Here is a 19,506-nt window from a genome sequence, read left to right as displayed (position 1 = left end):
AGTGAGTCAAGATCACGCCACTGCACTCCAGCCTGGGTGACAGCAAAACTCCATCTCAAAAAAAAAAAAAAAAAAAAAAAAAACTTCATGAAAATAGATATAGAAGGAACATACCTCAAAATAATAATGGCCATCTATGACAAATCCATGGCTAACATCGTACTGAATGGAGGAAAATTGAAGGCCTTTCCTCTAAAGAATGGAACACAACAACGATACCCACTTTCGCCACTATTATTCAACATAATACTGGAAGTCCTGGCCAGAGCAATTAGGCAAAAAAAGAAATAAAGGACATCTAAATTGGAAAGGAAGAAGTCAAATTACCCTTGTTCGAACTCAACATGATCTTATGGCTAGAAAAACCTAAACACTCCACCAAAAAAACTGTTAAAACTGACAAACGAATTCAGTAAAGTTGCAGAATACACAACCAACATGCATAAATCAACAGCATTCATATGTACTAACAGCCAACAATCTGAAAAAGAAATCAAGAAACCAATGCCATTTCCAATAGCTACAAAAAATATAAAATACCTGGGAATCAATCTAACCAAAGAAGTGAAAGATCTACACAAGAAGAACTATAAAACTGATGAAAAAAATAGAAGAGGACACAAAAAAAGGAAAGGTATTCCATGCTCATGGATTAGAAGAAATAATATTGTTAAAATGGCAATACTACCCAAAGCAATGTACAGATTCAATGCAATCTCTATCAAAATACCAATGACATTCTTCACAGAAATTAAAAAAAAAAACCCTAAAATGTATGTGGAACCACAAAAGACTCCAAATAGCCAAAGCCACCCTGAGCAAAAAGAACAAAGTTAGAGGCATCACATTATCTGACTTCAAAGTTTATTATAAAGCTACCGTAACCAAAACAGCATGGTACTGGCATAAAAACAGGCACATGGACTAATGGAACAAAATAGAGAACCCAGATATAAGTCCACGCATTTACCACCAATTCATCTTTGACAAAGATGCCAAGAACTTACAGTGGGAGAGGACAGTCTTTTACATAGATGGTGCTGGGAAAAGTGGGTAACTATATGCGGAAAAATGAAAATAGACCTATATCTCTCACTATATACAAAAATCAAATCAAAATGGATTAAAAACTTGAATCCAAAACCCAAAAATATAAAACAACTAGAAGAAAACATTAGAGAAATGTTCCAGGACATTGAGCTGGACAAAAATTTCTTGTGGAAGACCTCAAAAGCACACACAACCAAAGCAAAAATACACAACTGGCAGTATATGAAGCTAAAAAGCTTCTGCAAAGCAAAGAAAACGATCAACGAAGTGAAGAGACAACCCACTGAACGGCAGGAAATACTTGTGAACTATTCATTTGACAAGAAATTAATAACCAGAATATATAAGGAGCTCAAACAACTCAACAGTAAAAAAACAAATTAAAAACTGGGCAAAAGAGTTGAACAGAAGTAACAGATCTTCAAAAGAAGAGACAGAAATGGCATACAGTTATATGAAAAAATGTCCAACATCACTAATTAGAGAAATGCAAATCAAAATCACAATATAGTGCCATCTCACTTCAGTTAAAATAGTTTGTATCAAAAAGGCAGGTAATACAAGATGCTGGTGAAAATGTGAAAAAGGGAACTCTTACACACTGTTGGTGGGAATGTAAATTAGTACAATCACTATGGAGAACAGTATGAAGGTTCCATATGATCCAGCAATTCTACAACTGGGTATATATCCAAAAGAAAGGAAATCAATATATCGAATATAAAGCTGCACTCCCATGTTTATTGCAGCACTATTCACAATAGCCAAAATATGGAATCAACCTAAGTGCCTACCAATGGATGAATGAATAAATAAAATGTGGTATACATACACAATGAAATATCATTCACATAAAAAAGAATGAAATCCTGCCATTTGCAGCAACATGGATGGAACTGGAGGCCATTATAAGTGAAATAACCCAAGCACAGAAAGAGAAATATTGCATGTTTTTTACTCATATGCAGAAACTAAAAATGTGGAGCTCATGAAGATAAAGAGTAGATTAGTAGTTACCAGAGGCCAGGAAGAGGAGTGGGAGGGGGTTTGAAGGAGGAAAAAATAATATAAATGTAATTAAACTGTACACTTAAAATGGTAAAAATGGTACATTATATATGCATATTTTAACTCAAATGTTAAAAAAAGAAAAAAAGTTCAAGTGTTCTATTGGCTCTGTTTATCGAATACTCACAGACAGAAATGCTTAGTCATCTTTATACTCATGCCCCTGTTTATTTTCATCTATTACAGCTTTTTTCAATAGAGCAACATGGTTAAATCCACAGGCTGGATTTTCACTCTGGATTTACCATTTACTACTTGATTAACCTTAGGTAACTTACTAACCTCTCCAGGCCTGAATTATCTAGTGTGTAAAGTATAAACGAGCATTATAGGATTGTTGTCAGAATTAAGTAGCACAACATAAACACAGTAAATGCTAGCTTGTGGTCAAGCTGTACTGAATAAACTGCTTATACCTGTCTCCCCTTCTAGACACCGAGCTCCATGAGAAGAGAGACCATAACTTACTCATTTTTGTAACCCCAGTGTCCACTGTGCATGTGTTGCTCATGTGGTAGGTATTCAGCAGGTATTTGCTGAGTGAATGAATGAGTGAAAGAATAAAGGAATGAACCCCATTTGGCAATCTATTTTTATAATAAGATTTGTCCACATGTACCATATCTTGAGGAGGGAACAGGTGAACCAATTTTATTGGGTTTTTTTAGACTGTAACAGAATGAAAGTATAGAAAATTTATTTCCCCAGCAATATTTCTGAAGGTTTTAAAAACTAGCTATCACACACACACACACACACACACACACACACACACCAAATGTCAATATCTGTAATGAGTCTCAGCTAAAAGTTGGCTAAATTATTCTTAGCACAATAGGCTAATAGCTCCAGAATCATTAACTCAATCAAGCAAATAATATTAATTTAAAGTACTCCATAATTATATATTTACTTGATATATAATTATACACCATTAAGCAAACATACAATTAGAATTTTTTAAAAGCGTGTGCTCTGTCTAAAAGGGGAAAACATTAAGGCATAAACAAAACCAACAAAATAAAAAAGGAATTCAATCACTGCAAGCTATTTTTGTAGCTCTCTGGGGTTCACAGCTTCATGCAGTAACTGACACTTCTCAATGCTGTCTCCAGTTTTCCTGAACACCTTGAACACCTCCTGGGCTTGCTTAGCATCAGAGGACACCATACAGATTACATGGCTGCTATGATACCACCCGGTGGGAAAAAGAGGCCAAATCATCGCTAGGGCTGGATGCCATTCGATTTTCATCTCTCCATCATCCCTTGCCCAAGATAGGATGGGCAGAAGCAGCCATTCACTAAGCATAGGAATGAAAGCTTCTACAGAGGGTATGACTTAATTGCCATATCTAGTGTTTTATGAATCACGCACCATTTTTGGAGGATGGGGATAATTCAGTCAATCATTTATTGTACCATTTTATTATTACCAATGTTAATCATAGCTACTACTTACTGAATGATGACTCTAAGCAAGACACTGCTATCAAATTTATTCCTTACAACAAACCTACAAAAAAAATTTTAAGAGTGCTTGTGAGATAGGCACTCTCTTATTGGCATATCCATTTTACACAGGAGAAAAACGAGTCCAAGGAGAGGTAAAAGTGACTTGCCCAGGAAGAAGAACAGCTGAGATGTGAACCTAGGGTAATTTTTAAAGTCTAAAGTTTGTATACACTATATGGCTTCATCTCAGTTTAAAAAAATAAAATTTGTGCACTCTCCATTATACTATATTGTCTGATGACTTATAACAATAACTCCATCTTGCATTTGTAGAGTGATTACAGCTTCAAGTGATGGCTGTATTTTAACAGGGTTAAGACACTCAATTCATGGAAGGCTTCATAACTAGAATGTGGGAGTCTCTGGTCCTCTGGCCCCCAGGCCAGGGATTGCTTTTTTCACTCCAGTTATTTCCTGTCCTGACACTGAGGCATGGTGGCAAAGTGAGAGATGAAGTATGAGCTATAAACTTGCCCCACACCAGCCAATCTCCTACCAACCTCCCACCAATGCAGAAACAACTGGGAGCTATAGCGACCTCTCTGGTGTGCTCAGGAAGAAAAAGGGGTAAAAACATTGACCTTCAATCATGAGTCCTTTAAGACAGCCAAGTTGATAATACATTTTCCAAAAATCAAATTGCTCCCAAAGGGAAAGAAATCCTAGAAGATTATGTCATCTAGAAATAGTTAAGAGGGTAGAGTCTAAAAGAACCAGCTGGGCTGCAGATTTCTTTGCTCCTAGAAGGACTCTGTCACCATACCGTCCTTCCTGGGTGAACAGTGGAAGGAGGAGAGACAAAGTGGCCCTAGAATAGCATTAATCAGAACTTAAGAACTTTGGAGTCAGGTTAGACTTGGTGTCCATTCATCCAGCTTTCCATTTATTGCCAACAGTAATGCCAAGAAATGTGTAAAGGTTCCTGATATTCTGGGGCACAGCTATAAACCTTCTATGCAGAAACCAAATCAGTGTATACATGCATACACACACATATGCATGGAGTGGATGGGAACAGTGTTTATGTTGGGGATGATGAGAAAGGTTTAAGTATAAATAGTGGTGTTGGTTATACAACATTGGGAATATAATTAATGCCACTGAAATTGTATGCTACAAATGGTTACAATAAGTTTATATTATGTATATTTTACCACAATAATTTTTTTAAAGGAGTGGAAACAGATGGTTATGCTCTCTGAAGCCTACCAATAGATCTACATACACAGAGGAGTCATTATGAACATCTGGTTTAACTGATGCATTTTGTTGGTCTCCAGGACTTCATTGTCAGCATCAGTACTCTTATTTCCTCAAGGTGGATATTGGCTATAAAGAGTCAAAAAAAAATTGAAAAAAATAAAAACACCTGAGGTTCAACACATCCTTTGCAGTCCTTGAATAGGTATTCTAGTACTTCGCTTTTGAATGCTGGGCTATGTGCTATGCGTTGTTTTGAGTTGTAGCCTCTGCTAACTGAGACGAAACAAAGTCCTATTTTAACATTCTGTGACATATGCAAATACGTAATGGAAAAATGAGGAAAACAGTATTGATTATTTCATACAATTCCTGTCAACCAGTGTGGCTTCTAAGAAAAAAAGTGAATCAAAATACAGAATGACAACCTTCAGCAAAGTAAAATCTTCCTGGAAACAGCCTGTCTTTGCCAACATCACTACCTACATCCTCAAATGCAGGTTTGAACATACACAAACAATCACAGAATCATCATGTAAAATGACTGAATTCAGGTTTCAAGGCACAGAGGTATATGACGTGGGCAGATCCAGACTCCCAAGAGTTTATAAATAAAAAATTCCTATGACTTTATACACCCTTATGAATCTATAAATAAAACCAGTTCCAATGTTTAGTATTTATGGTAGACTCTACCGTCAACATTTATGAAATAAGGTTTAATTTCAGACGTAGCACTCCACAGAACTGGAAGGAGTAAGAAATGCTTCTAGTCCTCATGAACTGAAAGGTAAAAACAAAGAAAACTTTTCTAAGTCATGCAACAATGAGATGCAAATCCATTCACAGTGTTAGTGCTGGGGAAAGAAAGCTCTAGGAGTTTGAAAAGAGATGTAGGCAAATCAAAAACAACGGTAAGATGGAAATACTATGGCTTTGGGACTGCCTCCCTGAGATGCAACTAAGGGTAAAGGAGACAGGTCAGAGGATCCACTTGCATTCTGCCAAATTCTAGGACTATCTAGGAAGAGCTAAAGATGTAGTGCAATCCTGTGTTTTAGGAGAAAGAATTGGAAAAGCCTCGTGGCATGTGGAAATCTTCTCCTTAGCAAAATTAGGCAAATAAAGAAGAAGATGGGCTGGGGGTGGTGGCTCACACCTATAATCCCAGCACTTTGGGAGGCTGAGGCAGGTGGATCACTTAAGGCCAGGAATTCAAGACCAGCCTGGCCAACATGGCAAAATCATCTCTACTAAATATACAAAAATTAGCTGGGCATAGTGGCACACATCTGTAATCCCAGCTACTTGAGTGACTGAGGTACAAGAATCAGAACCCAGGAGGCGAAGGTTGCAGTGAGCTAAGATCATGCCACTGTACTCCAGCCTGGACAACTGAGTGAGGCACTTTTGGAAGGAAACGGAAGGGAAGGGGAGGGGAGGGACGGGAGGGGTGGGGGAAGAAGAAGAAGGAGGAGAAGGAGGAGGAGGAGGAGGAGGAGGAGAAGGAGAAGAAGAAGAAGAAGAAGAAGAAGAAGAAGAAGAAGAAGAAGAAGAAGAAGAAGAAGGAGGAGGGGAGGGGGGGGGAGGGGGAGGGGGAGGGGAGGGATGGAGGAAGGAAGGAGGAAGGGAGAAGAAGGAGGAAGAGGAGGAGGAGGGGAGGAGGAGGGGAGGGAGGGAGGAAGGAAGGAAGGAAGGAAGGAGGAAGGGAGAAGAAGGAGGAGGAGGAGGAGAAGCAGAAACAGAAGCAGCAGAAGCAGAAGAGGAGGAGGAGGAGGAAGAAGAAGAGGAAGAAGAAGAAGGAAGGAATGAAGGGAGGAAGGAAGGAAGGAAGGAAGGAGACGAAGGGTGTGTGACATGGGTAGCTTTTAAGGGAGAAGGAGTAGCTCATGAAAGAAGATTGCGTGTGTCTGTGTGCACATGAGCACATGCATATCCCTAGTTGGAGCATATGGTTTTTGGGCAATGAAGAGTGGTAAAAGATGAAGTTAGAGAAGCAGATAGAGGCTAGATCATCAAGAGACTCACAAGATATTTTATAATTTGCATAGGCAAGAAATAACCCCACTCTGCTGACCTATATAAGCCTTTCTCCTGCTCTAAGGTCTAGCTGTCACTGGTGTCTCCCTTTACTAATCTCCCTTGGCAGGTATTGTAAATATTATTTGTACTTATCTTTAGAACGTCCTGGGTTCTCTCGCCAACTAGGCTTAGGTGTCTTGAGAACACAAACCAAATATTTATTTTATATCTATAGTGTTTAACAATTCTTTCCATATTCATGCTTTTTAAAAACATTGATTATCTATGACAGGAACTGTTCTAGGTATCCAAAAAAAAAAAAATGCTCCCTCCTCTTCCAGGGCAAGTAAGAGCAGCCCAGGGTAGGTGTTTAATATGTAATCTCTGATTTCTTTGGTAAACCCTTAAGTCCAGTCACAAAATCTTCAGTTACACTGATAGATGCCTTTCATTAAAAACATCTTTATAGAGATTGCCTTTTATAAATATTATACAAAGAGACATCTTTATATGTATAAATGCTTCCATAATGATATCTTTATTTACTTTCAGAGGGAAAATGCTCCAGATTATCACAGATCTTTCAAGGTCAAATAAAATTTCTATGAAGTATTGTGTAGGATGTTCCACAGTCCTTAAATTATGAAAATAATGGCACTGACTTAGCCTCCAATCGAGAAAAATAATTCAAAAGATTTGCCTTTACATTAAGAACAAAACATCTATCCACATTTTTGTTTGATGTTAATTCACTTGTTCTGAATTAGCTAATAGATGGAATAAGAGTTGGAAGGTTATTTTATTACAGAAGATTTTAAAGAGATGCATTTAAAATCTTCATTATAGAATGGCAATTTAGATCAAACCACTTCAGAATGGCGTTATCAGTGCTTTATCAAAGAGTGGTCCCCGCAGCAACATCAGGAGCAGCCCCCAGGAAGCTGTTAGAAATGCAGATTCTTATGCCTCCCTTGTCCTTCTGAATCAGAAGTCTGTGTTTAACAAGCCCTCCAAGTGATTCTGATGCACACCAAAATTTGAGACTGTTCTCAGAATACGCTGAAAAAGAGGTCCTTAAAACTCTCCCATATCTTATTGAATATTAGGGCAGGAAGGAGCCTTACAAAGCATGTACACCAATTTTCTTGTGTATTTTACAGATCTGGAAACTGAGGCCCAGAGATTACCAACGGTAACTGGAATTTGGAACGAAGTGTGTTCCAGCATCAAAGCTAAGATCCTAGATACACAGCATTGTCAACCAGCTATCATTTTACACATTTGACATCAAGTTTCACTTTTAAAGGATCCATGCGTAGAAAGTCCATTCTATTTATTAATAGACCCAAATGAAGTTGCAGAACCAATCATATCTAGAGGCTAAGTCAAAAATATTTAGAGATGTTCTTGAGAGGGGAAAAAAATGCCTTTTTTTAGTGAGTAAGTCAGAATTCAGTGGCCAGAAATACCAGTCTCGATATCAGATTCAAACCTAAGCCAACTCTCAGTTCCTTAACCAGGCTGAAACTAGGAATATTTCTCTCCCTAGTTCAAAAAACTTCTTAAAATATATTAATGGAAAGACGTTCCCATTAATACTTGTCGGTACTGGTCTATCCACACTGCCTCATCTTGATACCAAGTAGCAATAAAGAAGGGTCAAAGGCATAATTAGTGTAACAGCATGAAGGCAGCCAACTGCCCTAGGAGCAGTTCAATCTCCAACTTAAGCCTCATGAACAATGTGCCATGGAACAACCAGGCACCAACAGACTTGAGACCCCAACTTCGATGGTATTTCATTGACAAATACACTTTCCTGCAAGTATCCTCACCCAAGGAAAATCTTAGGATACCTCATAGCAGCCTAATAAATATTTTGTGGACAGAAGTGTCCGGAGTGTATAGTTTTTCCAGCTTCAGATGCCTAAGGGCATATGCTTTAAGGGTATCTCTGAGGAGGAAAAGCACCAGCACATCTTCAACAGTACGATCTCAGGGCTAAAAATCCTTACCCGGCTGTGAAACTTGGCAGTTCGATAAGACTTAGGTGACAGATTGTATACTGTGTAGTGGTCAAGATGTCTGGAATCCAAAAAGCTTCGAATGTCATCAACCTGATTCCTGAATCCTATGTCAACATTGTCCAGAGGAAAGGACATCACTAGGAGAGAGATCACACAGAAAGAAAACAGGTTAAATGTTTAGGTCTGCTATAACGATGGGCAGCAACTGGAAGCTGAGCCAAAGCACTGTTAATAAACATGAGAAACTTACCAATAATTCTGGAGGTAACATAAGTGAAGTCTAAATCTCCCTTTGTGTAGCTAAAAGCAAGACAAACATGGGCACTCATTAAAATGATCCAAATATGCCAAGATCTCTCTCTCTCAATCACTTGCGCATATGAACTGGGACACTGCTGTCCAGGGGGCATGTTTTGACTCCCCTCCAGCCCTTCTCTCTAACAAGGAAGAATCACTGACAAAAGAAAGCCCGTGACCTCCGGGGTATAAATATGCCACTCCAACTGGTGCATTCTAATGCCCTTGTAGGTGCCACTTCATGATCTGAATCAATCTCAGAATAGAAAACTCTGCTTATTTATCAACACCAATTGTTCTAGCTTCTTTGCCTACCTGGAAATATCTTCCATAATTGTAAGTGGCTAAGGGGTAGGGGAAGAAGTGGTTGAGAAAAAATAAATGACACCATTTTTCTGCCTACCAGGCCCTGGTTGAGAATCAGAGGTAAGAATAGTTTTATCTTTGAACAAAGATTAAAATTTTGATTAATACATTGGACTTGACATTTGAATTTCTGATTTAGAACTGCATATTGTAACTTGAAGTGACCCTAGAATTTTCTAATACTAAATAATAAAAAATAACTCCTATGACCTGCTTATAGAATTTTCATACAGTGGAAGAGTGGAAAACTTCTCTCACTGAATAAATGTATAGGGCTAGTGGGAAACAAAAACAAAGTTCTGATTTGATTACAATCCATAGGTAAAGCTTATTCAGATTGCATGCATATTTTAATCTCATTTAATCCCTAAACAACTCAAAGACACAAATCCTGTCAGGGTATTAAAAAAAAGCTCAAAAAAAGCTCTGAGAGGTTAATTAACTTGCCTGAGGGCTCTTAGTTAACAAGAGCAGATATTGCATTAGAACCCAAGATGTTTGATTCTAAAAACAGGGAGGGCAACCATTATACTCTAATGTGGCAATGAACTGAGTTCTCCCAGCTCGTGCTTACAGCTTCTAAAGGACTTAACTTTATGTCTTCAATGACATTTCTCAGTTGATCACATCCCATAAAATTATATCCCAAAATTGACACTCTTTGAGCCAGACAAGCAGCCAGCAGGTAACCAGATCCTTTGAGAGCATGGGGATCCACTAAATTAACCGGGAAGAATGTGCGTACCTGGTCACAGATTGTATCACTCTAGAAGATGTGTCTTTGAGGGTGTCTTTCAAGTTGTCCTTTAGGTTACTAAAGAGCCTCCCTGCACCTCCTTTTACCATGTCAAAGAGACCTCCCCCATAGCTGGGCTCCATGTCTGGAGATGAGGCACCTGCCAAAAAAAAAACAAACAAAAATCGTGATGGCAGAGAATCCACAGAAAACCAACCCCTCTTCATTCTTAAAACATACACAGACTGTCTTTAAGAGTCTGGGACAGATATTCCTGGAAATTGTGTCCCACTCTCAGAACTTATAGACTCTGAGTTATGGCATTGCTACTGGTCCTCAGGGGAGACCCAGGTCAGTCCCTCAATGAGTCCCAGGAACAGAAATCTCCAGTATTGCCACCACTAGCCAGGTGTGACAATTGAGTGCCTGAAATATGGCTAGTCTCAACTGAAATGTGCAGTAAATATAAAACACACAACACATTTCAAAGACTTGGTGCAAAAAAAAAAAAGAATGTAAAGTATCTCAATATTTTAATACTGATTACATGTTGAAATAATAATTTAAATATATTGAATTAAAGAAATTATACCTTTAAAATCAATTTCGCCGGCTCCTTTTTACCTGTTTAGTGTAGATACTGGAAATTTTTAAACTACATATGTGGCCTTTATTGTACTACATTTGGACAGTGCTGCTCCAGAGAGACTGCTGAGGAAGAGCAGTCATCAACTTCAGTGAGTCCAGGGCACTCCTTGGCCCTTTGATGAAGCTGACTATATTAGAAGCCCCATTCCATGGCTGTCCCTTAAAGCACTGGTTCACTTCTATCATGAAAAACACCTTCTGAAGGGGCTTTAGTACAGCTTTTAGGCCTTAGGATGCATGGTGGCCATTAGTGCTATCTGTCAAATATTTCAGGTTCTCTTCCCTTATAGCTTCTTAAAATTGTGCTTTTTGGCACCTTGTGCTTAGCTCCAGTCCGGGGTTTCTCAGTCTCAGCACTATTGACATTTTAGGCTAAATACTTCTTTGTTGTGTGTGTTTTGAGGGGGCTGTCCCTGTGCACTGCAAGGTGTTGAGTGGCATTCCTGGCCTCTATTCACTAGATGCCAGTAGCACCTGCCCCAAGCCCCACTCCACCTCTGAGTTGTGACAATACAAAATGTCTCCAGAGATTGGCAAATATCCCCTAGTGGGGGCAAAATTACCCCTGGCTGAAAACCACTGCTCCAGCCTACGTGTGTGAGGGGAAGTGCTGTGTATCACAGTGTATGTTGTGCAACACTTCCAGGGTACCTTTAACTGTTAATGTGATATTCTCCGTAGATTTCTCTCTCTCTCTCTCTCTCTCTCTCTCTCTCTCTCTCCCTCTCTCTCTCTCTCTCTCTCTGTATCTCTCTCCCTTTGCCATAGCAACCAGCAAGGTTGGAGACTGTGGCTGCTCTGTCCAGGACTTCTGGGTCCCAGAGAAAGGAGCTATGTGGCAGATGACCTTGGGTGACCCAGGTGACCTTTGATGAATATTTGGCATGAGTAAGTAATATGGTTTGGTTCTGTGTCCCCACTCAAATCTCATCTCAAGTTGTAATCTCCAAGTGTCAGGGGAGGGACCTGGTGGGAAGTGATTGGATCATGGAGATGGATTTTCCCCATGCTGTTCTCATGACAGTGAGAGATCTGATGGTTTTAAAATGTGGCACTTCCGCCCTTGCTCTCTTTCTCTCTCCTGCCATCATGTAAGTTGTGACTTGCTTCCCCTTCACCTTCTGTCATGGTTGTAAGTTTCCTGAGGCCTCTACAGCCATGTGGAACTGTCAATCAATTAAACTTCTTTTCTTTATAAATTACTGAGTCTCAGGTAGTTCTTTAAAGCAGCGTGAAAACAGACTAATACATAATGCTAAATGACGAGTTAATGGGTGCAGCAAACCAACACGGCACATGGATACATATGTAACAAACCTGCACATTGTGCACATGTACCCTAAAACCTAAAGTATAGTAATAAAAAAAAAAGATAAAAAATAAAAAATAAAGAAAACAGACTAATACAGTAAGAAACACCTGTTTGTTAATAGAAGCCACCGATCTTTTGGAAATGTTCATAACCAAAGCACAACCTAACCTATGCAGGCTGATACAGGAAGGAAGCAGGAATCTGTGTAGAGGAGGTGGTTAATGTGAACAGTGGCCAGGTTGGGCTTTAAGGCCTAGCAGTCAAGAGCGTGAGTCATTCTCACCTGGGTTCCTGCCCAGCTTTGCTACCCCTAGCTGTGTGACCCTGGAAGTCAGTCTTTCTAAGTCTCTTTCTTCCCATCTGTAAAATAGGATAAAAATCGTGCCTACTCCACAGGGAAAGATTAAATAAATGCATATAAAGCTGTTGGCATAGTACCTAATAAATCTAGGGGTCAAGAGAACGTAGCTAAACTCTATTATGCCGCATCCTGAAATTCCTGTATTGATGGTATTTTTAATCTTTGTTCACTGTCCAACTATATGATGACAAAAGACAAGAATGGCATCTATTCTTTTTCAAAAATTGCAATATATAAGATTTTCAAAATAAAGAATAATAAAAATATTCATGTAATGGCACTATAATTGCTAACTTATATATAACACTACTATCTGGTAGGTATTTTTCTAAGCATTTTATCTATATTCACTCATTTAATCCTCATAGCACCCCAATGAAATAGATAATATTATTATTCCTATGTTATAGATCAGAAAACTGAGGCACAGACGTTAAGAAACTTGTCTAAGGGCATACAAGCTAGTGAATATTTATTTACTAGCAGAATTGAGATTGAGCCCCAGGCAACCCTTCCGATCACATTCCACTTTCTTCTCCTAATATCAGCCTGAATTTTACATTTATCATTCCAATTAATTTCTTCAAGCTTGTATTACATATGTTTGTATCCACAAAAAAAGTATTAATATTATTTTCCAAGATTTCAAGCTGTACATAAATGGTTTTCTATTTGCATAATTTTGCAACTTTATTTTTTTTCACTTACTTTTGTTTAAAATTCATCTATGCTGGTACCAAATGCAGCTTTAGCTCAATTAATATGTGTATCAATTACCCCACTGATGGACACGTAGTCTATTTGTTATAATAAGCAACACAGTGAGGAACGCATGACTTTGATAACATATATAACTCTCTCTAGATTATACCTACAAGCAGAATTTGCCAGTAAATAAGGTATGTACATCTTCATATATCTAGATATTGACAAATCATTCTCCAAAGCAGTCACAGCAGTTTAAATTCCCATAACTAGTACATATGTGTTCCTTCACTCTATATTCTCCTTAACACTTAGTATTGTCAGACATTTACATTTTTACCACTTTGTCAAGTATAAATAAGTATCTCACTTTGGTCCTATTTTGGTAATTTCCCTGATTACTAGTGAGGTAAAGTATCTCTTACTGTGCTTACTGGTCAGGTGGCTGTTCTTTCAATCATATTTCAGGTACCAGTACACTCCTACATGCCATTTAGATGTTCACACATATATCTATAAATACATGTTGACTGTCATGTTCTTCCATCCTGACCTTAAGAGCTATTGATACCTAACAGATGTCTAAGTCACCATTAGACATCTATTAGAAAATGAGGCTCTGTTAGAAATTGCAAAGAACATTGAATACTGGTAAACAAACAATGAATGGACATATGGACAAACATTAATCATCTCTACCACTAACTGAGCTCTCCAATGCAACAGGAACTGTGCTCAGACCTTTATGATAGTACAGTTTCATATAGTGGGAGAGTGGAAGTGGTTATTATCCCCAGTTTACAGATGAAGCAATGGAAGCTCGAAGGAAAGTAACTCACCAAAGAGTCCAGTTAATAAGTGGAAGAGTCAGCGATTCAAACCCAGATCTGTGCAATTCCAAAGCCTTGCTAATCTACCATTTCACACTATTCTACATCTCCACTCAGCTCAGGATTCCAACAACTATAATCAAGATGAGCCTTACCTGCCTATATACAACTTCCTCTCTCCTATTCCCTGCTCTCCTCCACCTCCCACCCACACACCTTTCATCTGGCTGCTCTCAACGGCAGATGTCCCCACAAAAACACCCTCATAAATCACTGCATGCCAGGCAAACCAAGTCAATCTCATTACGCAGGCAGCCGAGCCTCTGTCGCCCCCACTGCTTCACAGCCCTGAATAAAAGGCCAGGAACAGGTCTAATGGGCAGCTCCACAGACTACGGCTAGTGTTACAAATCTGAGAATGCTCTCATGTCCTGTTTCATATGAAATAGAGCACATTATTTCCCTGTAAACACACCCCACCATGTAAAAATCTGTATCGTGTTTTTTTTTTAAATATAGTGAGGCTAGAGCAGCATAAAATGTTTATAATTCTCCCATTTCCATCCCTGTAACATTTCCATGTGTTCAGCCTGAACACCCCTTTGATATATAACTGTTTAAGAGATGACACCAAATTGATTGGATGTCTCTTCAACTCTCAATTTTATGCTGGAATAGAACTACAAGGCACCGGCCTATTAAAAGATATAAATATCCTTGATGATCTAAAAATCAGACTCTTACCATCCCTCAGGCTGCATGCTCTGCTCATTAGAGCTTTGGAATGCTGCAGAAATCAGAACAACTTGCCAGAGTCCGTCTGTAACCTTCATATATTCAAATTATACGTTGAACTGGCCAGGACACACAAAAAAAGAAGAGGGGCATTATTTGACGGTGCTCTACTGGTTCTTTTCGGTAGATATTCTGGCTTTCCCTGATGAGCCACATAAGTGCCAAAAGTGCAGATTCTGCAAACATTTTAGCCTCAGCTAGTTAAGAGAAAGGGCAGAGAGGTTTCAAAATATGGCACAACGAAGAAGAAAATGGTGCAATGAGAAAGAAATGCAGAAGATAAACAATGACCACAGTAGATCAAGGGGTAACAGACTGGATCCCATGGGCCAGATCCAGTCCACGGCCTGTTTTTGTACAGTCTGTGAAATAACAATGGCTTTTACATTTTTAAATGATTGAAAAAAGTAGAAAGAGGAATGATGCTTCATAACATGAAACTGATACGAGGGTCAAATTTCAATGTCCAGAAGTAAAGTACCCTTATGTGTTTACATCTTGCCTATGGTTGCTTTCATGCTACAATGCAGAGTTGAATAGTTGTGACACAGATCTTACGGCCCACAAAGTCTAAAGCATTTACTCTCTGGCCCTTTACAGAAAAAGTTTTCCAACCCTTGCATCAGATGGTTAACACTACTTGCGTTCTTAGGAATGCAGAGCTTGCTACCTCCAACACCTTTCTAAATACTTTGGCTAAAATGGCACCCAGTGGAAAGAACACTCTGTGCTTACTAAGGGTCCTCAGGGATTTGAGGGTGTAAGAGAGTGGAGGTGAGGACATCAGAGTTGAGAGAGCATGTGAGTGCCATCCAAAGAGAAAGGTCCAGGACTGCCGCTAAGGCTCCAAGTAGATTCTTGTTTCAATGATGTCTGTGGTGTGAAAATCTGAGCCCACCAAAGACAAACATTAGAGAATTGCACTTTTACCTCTGAGTCACTTTAAGGGTGTAAGAAATAAGTTTTCCTTGGGATTCCTAATGTTTGGGAAACTAGAAGCAGTATCCTATTCCTTCCAAGTTGTAGGAACCTGACCAGTTCTTGCTGTCAAGAGTGACACAAAATTTGTGTTTCCTGGGAGAGAATTTCTGTCTCCCACTAGATTGCTAGTTAGCTGTTTGATCATTTATTTGTATCGAGCTTCATTCCAAAAGAGATTTGAGATGATTCAGTAGTCATTTAGAAATTGTATGAAGAAGATAAACACAAATGCTAGGGCTAGTCTTAACTGCCTTAATGCAACTGAAAATATAAAAAAGTAAGTGTGGCTGCTTTTCATAAACATTTTATTGATTTCTTAGCCATGGACAAAACACTGTGAGAAGTGGTATAGTAGGAGAAGGAGTGTCCATAATGCATAGTGATCATCCCCTCATATGCCTATTCAGTATATGCCTGTGGCATCCTGGGCTGTGGATAATTCCATCTGGTCTCCTAAGAAGAAACGCTCCCCCACAAAATACTGTCATCAAAAGAAGGATGGTATGCAAACACTTACCAAAAAGAGACGTTCATCAAGATAGTGTTCACCATGGCAAGAGGCTATAAGTGATGTATTTTTTTCAATAGTAAGGGAATTTGTTAAATATCTCTAATAACACCATATGGTTAGCTACTAAAATCATTTTGCAGAAAAGTACAGATGGGCATGGCAAAGGCTAAATGAAAAATAAGCGGGCTACAACACATAATCCACTGTATAATCTTACTTTTGTAAAAGAAAACTATCTCAGTTTAGAGAAAGAATTCAGAGGATATAATAAACATAAAATAATAACAACTCAAACCTACTGAATGCCTACCATATACTAGGCCACTGATCTAAATTCTTTATATGTAGTAACACATTTAATCTTCACAAATACCCTATGAAGTCAATACCATTGCTATCTTCATCTTATACACAAGGAAACTGAAGCAAAGACACATCAGTGATTCACTCCAGGTCCTACAGTTAGTAAGCCAGGATTTGTACCCATGCAGGCTATTCTAGAGTCCAGGCTTTTATCCACTACATTTTCAAAACAGTTATAGTAATTATATTTAATTCTATCTGGGAGAATGATGAGTGATTTTTGTTTGTATGATTATATTTTCTAAATTTTCTGCAATTTATATTCATTAGGCTTTTTTTTTTTTTTTTTTTGAGACTGAGTCTCGCTCTATCGCCCAGGCCATAGTGGCACAATCTCAGCTCACTGCAACCTCTGCCTCCCAGGTTCAAGTGATTCTCCTGCGTCGGCCTCCTGATAAGCTGGGATTACAGGTGCCCGCCACCATGCCCAGCTAATTTTTGTATTTTTAGTAGAGATGGGGTTTCGCCATGTTGGTGAGGCTGATCTCGAACTCCTGACCTAAAGTGATCTGCCGGCCTCAGCCTCCCAATATGCTGGGATTACAGGCATGAGCCACCGCGCCCGGCCACATTCATTAGTTTTACAATTAAAAATATGTTATGTAAAATAAAGAGCCAAGTGCTATGCTATTCAAGTGTGATATGTCCTTCCTCAACAGCTGTAGAGACCTCCTTCCTCTTGCATGATTCATCACAGTTCACAGCCACACAAGTTTCTCAGCTGGCCTGGGAGAGGCAGGCAAAGGCTGCCAACAGCCCTCCAAGAGCCTGTGTGCCCCCCTCACTCCAAGCAGGCTAGGGGCTTGCCAGGAAGGAACATCCTTCTACACTTGACTTATTCTAAGACTTCAGACCCAGCTTCATCACACTGTAACTGTCTCAGCTCCAGCATCAATACACAAGATGATCTAATATGCTGGGGACAGGGAGGAGATGGGCAGCAACTTGGCACCAACTGCAGTTCTTGCTCTCAAGAACTCAACCAACACTTGGCACCAACTGCAGTTCTTGGGACATCCGCCTTCTTCAGTGAGTCCTCTGGGACTCCACAAAAATGCTTCCACAGAACATCACTTTTCCTCTTTCCAGAATGTTTTCATCATCCAGGTCTAGTAAAGTGAGTTAGTATCCCATAGTGTTCAGGATCAGCCTTTTGGAGAGATGACTGATAAAGTGAACTTGGCATTAGAATCATGTCATATTCATGTTCCCATTCACCAGTGGGCATTTTTCTCAGTGGTTAAGAGTCACAATGTTAAAAATGTCTTGTCCTGGCTTCTAGAAAATTGACAACTGTGGGATAGAAATCCCTGAAACTAAAGTGACTCTGTAGAGATGCCCCACTTTAGGGAAAGGCCATTCCTTCACAGTGCTTGGCAAAGGGCAAGGAAGGAACTAGTGTCATTATCACAAAGGGCTTCGTCATCCTTCTTTATAACAGATTTTTCAGCTCTTGGCTCCCAGCAGTTAGAGAAATGGATCGTATGGGCGTAACAAGTAGATATACCATGGAAAAAGCCACTGCTTTGGCTCCAATGGCTGCTTACGTCTCATTCCCCATTCATCTCACTCCAGGGAAGCTTTGAGGAAACGTAATAGACTTTGAGAAGAGAGGTCTCAGACTTGAGACTTGATTTTTCTGCTTAAAAGCTGTGTGACTTTGAGTATGTCATTTTACTCCTCTAGGCCTCCTTCCCCCCACCAACTCCCCACCCTATAAACAAACTAAGAACAAAAACTTTTCTACATGCCTCGTGTCATCAACAGGATCAAATAAGACCATGCATGACATTGTGATTTTTATGTAATGAGATCTTCTAAAATGACCAGAAATTTTTATTTTTTTAAATTTATTTTATTTATTATTTATTTATTTAGAGACAGAGTATCATTCTGTTGTCCAGGCTGCAGTGCAGTGGTGCAGTCTCGGCTCACTGCAACCTCCACCTCCTGGGCTCAAGTGAGTCTCCCACCTCAGCCTCCCGAGTAGCTGGGATTACAGGCATGCACCATCACACCCAGTTAATTTTTATATTTTTTGTAGAGACAGGGTTTCACCATGTTTCCCAGGCTGGTCTCAAACTCCTAACCTCAGGTGATTGGCCGGCCTTAGCCTCCCAAAGTGCTGGAATTACAGTTATGAGCCACCATGCCCAGCAGAATTTTTATTTTAATTCTTAGAAATTCAGCACTCATAGTACACGATTCCAAGGAATGCCTCCCACAAATGGCTGGGAATCCAACTAGAAATTAAAATTTCAGAGAAAAAAGATAACATTTAGCAAAATAACAAATCAATACCCCCTATGCCAAACAAGAGGTTAGGCATTACAGAAGGCAACCTGCGTTAAAATACAGGCTTTATGTCAGCTTCAGTTCAGCCAGAACTGATCTGGATCCCACCTCTGCTATTAGCTGGATATATAGTCTAGAGAAGTCTTGATTTCCTTATCTGTAGGATAGAAATATTAATAGAATGGCACATAGAAGATAAAGCCACAAAAAAATGCTGCCTCTAGCAAAGTCATGCAGCCTTGGCAAAAAAAAAAAAAAAAAAAAAAAAAAAGCCATGCTGCTCCATTTCAGGGTTAACAAAGCCAGACTGGAGATGTGTCTAGCAAGCCTCCCTAGGGTAAGAATCTCCTATTGGTGCATCCAAGCTATGGCCCATGGAAACTCTTCACTTTTGATAGTTCAGAAGAACAAATGTTTAACAGAAG

General features: G+C 39.3%; 1 protein-coding gene across 6 annotated transcripts in view; it reads right to left on the bottom strand.

Annotated features, from left to right (window-relative positions):
- The window catches only part of DNAJC6 (DnaJ heat shock protein family (Hsp40) member C6), a 161,813-nt gene that overhangs the window by 41,155 nt on the left and 101,152 nt on the right, over positions 1–19,506 (bottom strand). For all 6 annotated transcript variants that reach the window (XM_030812963.1, XM_030812964.1, XM_012506581.2 and 3 more), the window contains 3 exons: positions 10,290–10,440; positions 9,132–9,181; positions 8,870–9,018 (listed from right to left, as the gene is read on the bottom strand). In XM_030812963.1, coding sequence (XP_030668823.1) covers positions 8,870–9,018; positions 9,132–9,181; positions 10,290–10,440 — 350 coding nt within the window. The remainder of the gene's footprint in view (positions 1–8,869; positions 9,019–9,131; positions 9,182–10,289; positions 10,441–19,506) is intronic.

The sequence above is a fragment of the Nomascus leucogenys genome, chromosome 5, assembly GCF_006542625.1.
Source record: "Nomascus leucogenys isolate Asia chromosome 5, Asia_NLE_v1, whole genome shotgun sequence".
In the NCBI taxonomy this organism is placed as follows: domain Eukaryota; kingdom Metazoa; phylum Chordata; class Mammalia; order Primates; family Hylobatidae; genus Nomascus; species Nomascus leucogenys.
This window is presented reverse-complemented; position numbering and strand designations above follow the sequence as displayed.